General features: G+C 45.4%; 1 protein-coding gene across 1 annotated transcript in view; it reads left to right on the forward strand.

The window, feature by feature from the left end:
• Positions 1–3: 3 nt before the first annotated feature.
• DEPDC5 (DEP domain containing 5) overlaps positions 4–2,465 on the forward strand; it is a 147,362-nt gene continuing 144,900 nt past the window's right edge. Inside the window, exons 1-2 of the mRNA XM_008061535.2 lie at positions 4–48; positions 890–1,007. Coding sequence (XP_008059726.1) covers positions 950–1,007 — 58 coding nt within the window. The 5' untranslated portion in view covers positions 4–48; positions 890–949. The remainder of the gene's footprint in view (positions 49–889; positions 1,008–2,465) is intronic.

Genomic DNA, 2,465 nt, shown 5'->3' on the forward strand with positions numbered 1-2,465 from the left:
GGGGGCGGGGCCCCGGGGCGGGGCCACCGGAGCGGCGCGGGTTCTCAGGTGAGCGCTCTGTGGTCCCGGCGGGCCTGCCGGCGGCGCTTCGGCCCCGAGGTAGCAAGAGCTGCGCGGGCCGTGGGGGTGTCGGTGGGTGTTCAGAGGAGGAAAGAGTCTGATCCTGGGGCCCCGTTCTGAGCCGGGAAGGGGCTCTTAGCTGCGGGTGTGTGGAGCTGCCCGCCCCGGACTGGAGACTGGGGTGCTGGAGGTAGGGGAGCGTGGCCGGGGAGCGAGACCTGGCTCCGCTTTCACCCCGCTGTGTGACCTTGGACAAGTCTCTCCCCGTCTCTGAGCCTCCGCGGTCTCAGCTGGGAAATGGAGACGGGAAGGTCCGTCGAGAGTTGGTGCAGGTGGCGGTTTGGGGAAGGAACCTCTCCCTTCCTCCGGCTTGTAGTCGTCTTGCACTGGACGTTGGGTGAGACGTGAACGGTGGGAGTGTCTCTGAGTGACCTTGGGCAAGTCCCTTGCTCTGACTCACTTTCTTCCTCTACGAAACGAGCGGGCTAACCTCTTTTAAGATCTCTTTAATGTCTGGATGTTGTTGGTGTAGACGGATATGAGGTCACGAGTGCCCCTTCACTAGCGTCTTCCCTTTAGGGGTGTGATAGAGGGAATCTCTTCTTCGAGGTTTGACTGTACCCTGGTCCGAATTCCCGTTGGTTCCTCGATTCTGTGATTCTGATTGTTCTCCATCTCTCCTTGTAATTGGAGGAGTGACTTCATCCAGGAGTTGTTTGGCGCCGCTTCTCAGTGGAGCAACACCAGTATCTTCACTGGCTGAAAATCAAATAGCATTTGCAAGGAAAAGCCTGACATTCCAACCTTTTTGTGTGTGTTTCAATGGCAGGGAGGCAAGATGACTTCTCTGTCCCAAGCTTGGAACAGCTGAAGGAAACACCAGTACAAGATGAGAACAACAAAGGTCTACAAACTGGTCATCCACAAGAAGGGCTTTGGGGGCAGTGGTCAGTATTGATTGACCTTTGGGAGTTGTGTAAGTTGGTTGAGGTTCTGGTGTGTCCAGTGCCTTGGAAATTTCATGCTGACTCTTGACAATCCAGGCTAAACAGGCAACTTACAGAGCCAAGCAGTCACTATAATATGGTAACAAGAAAGGCGGTAGGACCCTTCCAAAAAACATTTGCATTTGGTGTTTAAGGAACATTGTGAATGTTGCTAGTTGACTACCCTTTATTTGTTTAGTTATGTTGTTTGTTATATGTTTCCTTTGTATGTTCTATAAAATTCCAGCCTGCATTAATTTGAGAAATTACGGTGGGAATAAGAGAAAATAAGGTGATAGTTCAGCTTTTACATTCTGTGAGAGGTAAACAGCATAAATGTGCAAAGAATGAGTATGATCAAAGCATGAACCTTTGCTTGGCTTCCAGGCATAGGAAGGAGGGGCAGGATGCAGCATATTTTCTTGCACTAAACCAGAATCCAATTGCCAGCTCTGCCTTTAACATTTCCTGTGACCTCAGGCATCCCCTAGTGTACTTCATCTGCAAGTTTCAGGACTTTAGAATAGTTTCTCTTAACACCTTGAGCTCATAAATCTGCAGAATGGATGGACACTTAGTGGTATGATTTTTTTCTTTTGTAAAGGAGGAATTTTCCTTCTGTCTTAATCTTATTTTCTTTGAAAATTGGAATCAACATAATAAGTCTTTTTGAATTCATGTTTTAGGATACATTTGCTCCTATGTTATGTACATATAAGCATTTGGAGGGAAGGACTGCCAGAAAGAGAAAACAATAGTTTTTATATCCTAGGGTGTTGTGAGGCTTAAGTCAGATGATATATATAAAACATTTAGCAGAGTACCAGGTGTGTGCTAAATAAGTGTAGTCGTTATAATTACCTGGGCAAGGATATACCAGGCATTGCCATATTTAAAATACAATTTCTTTTTTCTTTTTAGATTGGAAATTTTAGTTTGTTTAGATAGTAAATTAGAGAAAGAGGAGACTTACCTCCAAGGTAGGGGAGGGGGCCAAAGCTTAGGAAAGCATAGCTTGGACATAGCTCGAAGAACACATGACCACACCATAGCTTAGCAAGGCAATGGTGAATGGGGATTGGGGGAGGGGAGAGAGAGAGATTGATTCACCTTCCCAAAGTAGGGGAGGGAGCCAAAACCAGGAAACATGGTAGCTATAACTCAAAGAGAGCCATGTAGACACACCAGAGTTTAACAAAGCAATGGTCTAAAATATAATTTCTTCTAAAATGCATTGTCTGTTGTTAGCACTATACTTTGTATGCCATTGATATTGCCTAAATATTTGTGGACTGGAATTGAATGAACAAGAGAAATAACTTTTGGCAGAGGGAGAAGTACAAAGATACAGTGTATACATTGTATACAATTATATATACTGTATACAAAGATATTCTTTTTTTTTTTTTTTTTTTTTGA

This window comes from Carlito syrichta, unplaced genomic scaffold, assembly GCF_000164805.1.
Source record: "Carlito syrichta isolate Samal-C Ts95f unplaced genomic scaffold, Tarsius_syrichta-2.0.1 Scaffold305313, whole genome shotgun sequence".
In the NCBI taxonomy this organism is placed as follows: Eukaryota; Metazoa; Chordata; class Mammalia; order Primates; family Tarsiidae; genus Carlito; species Carlito syrichta.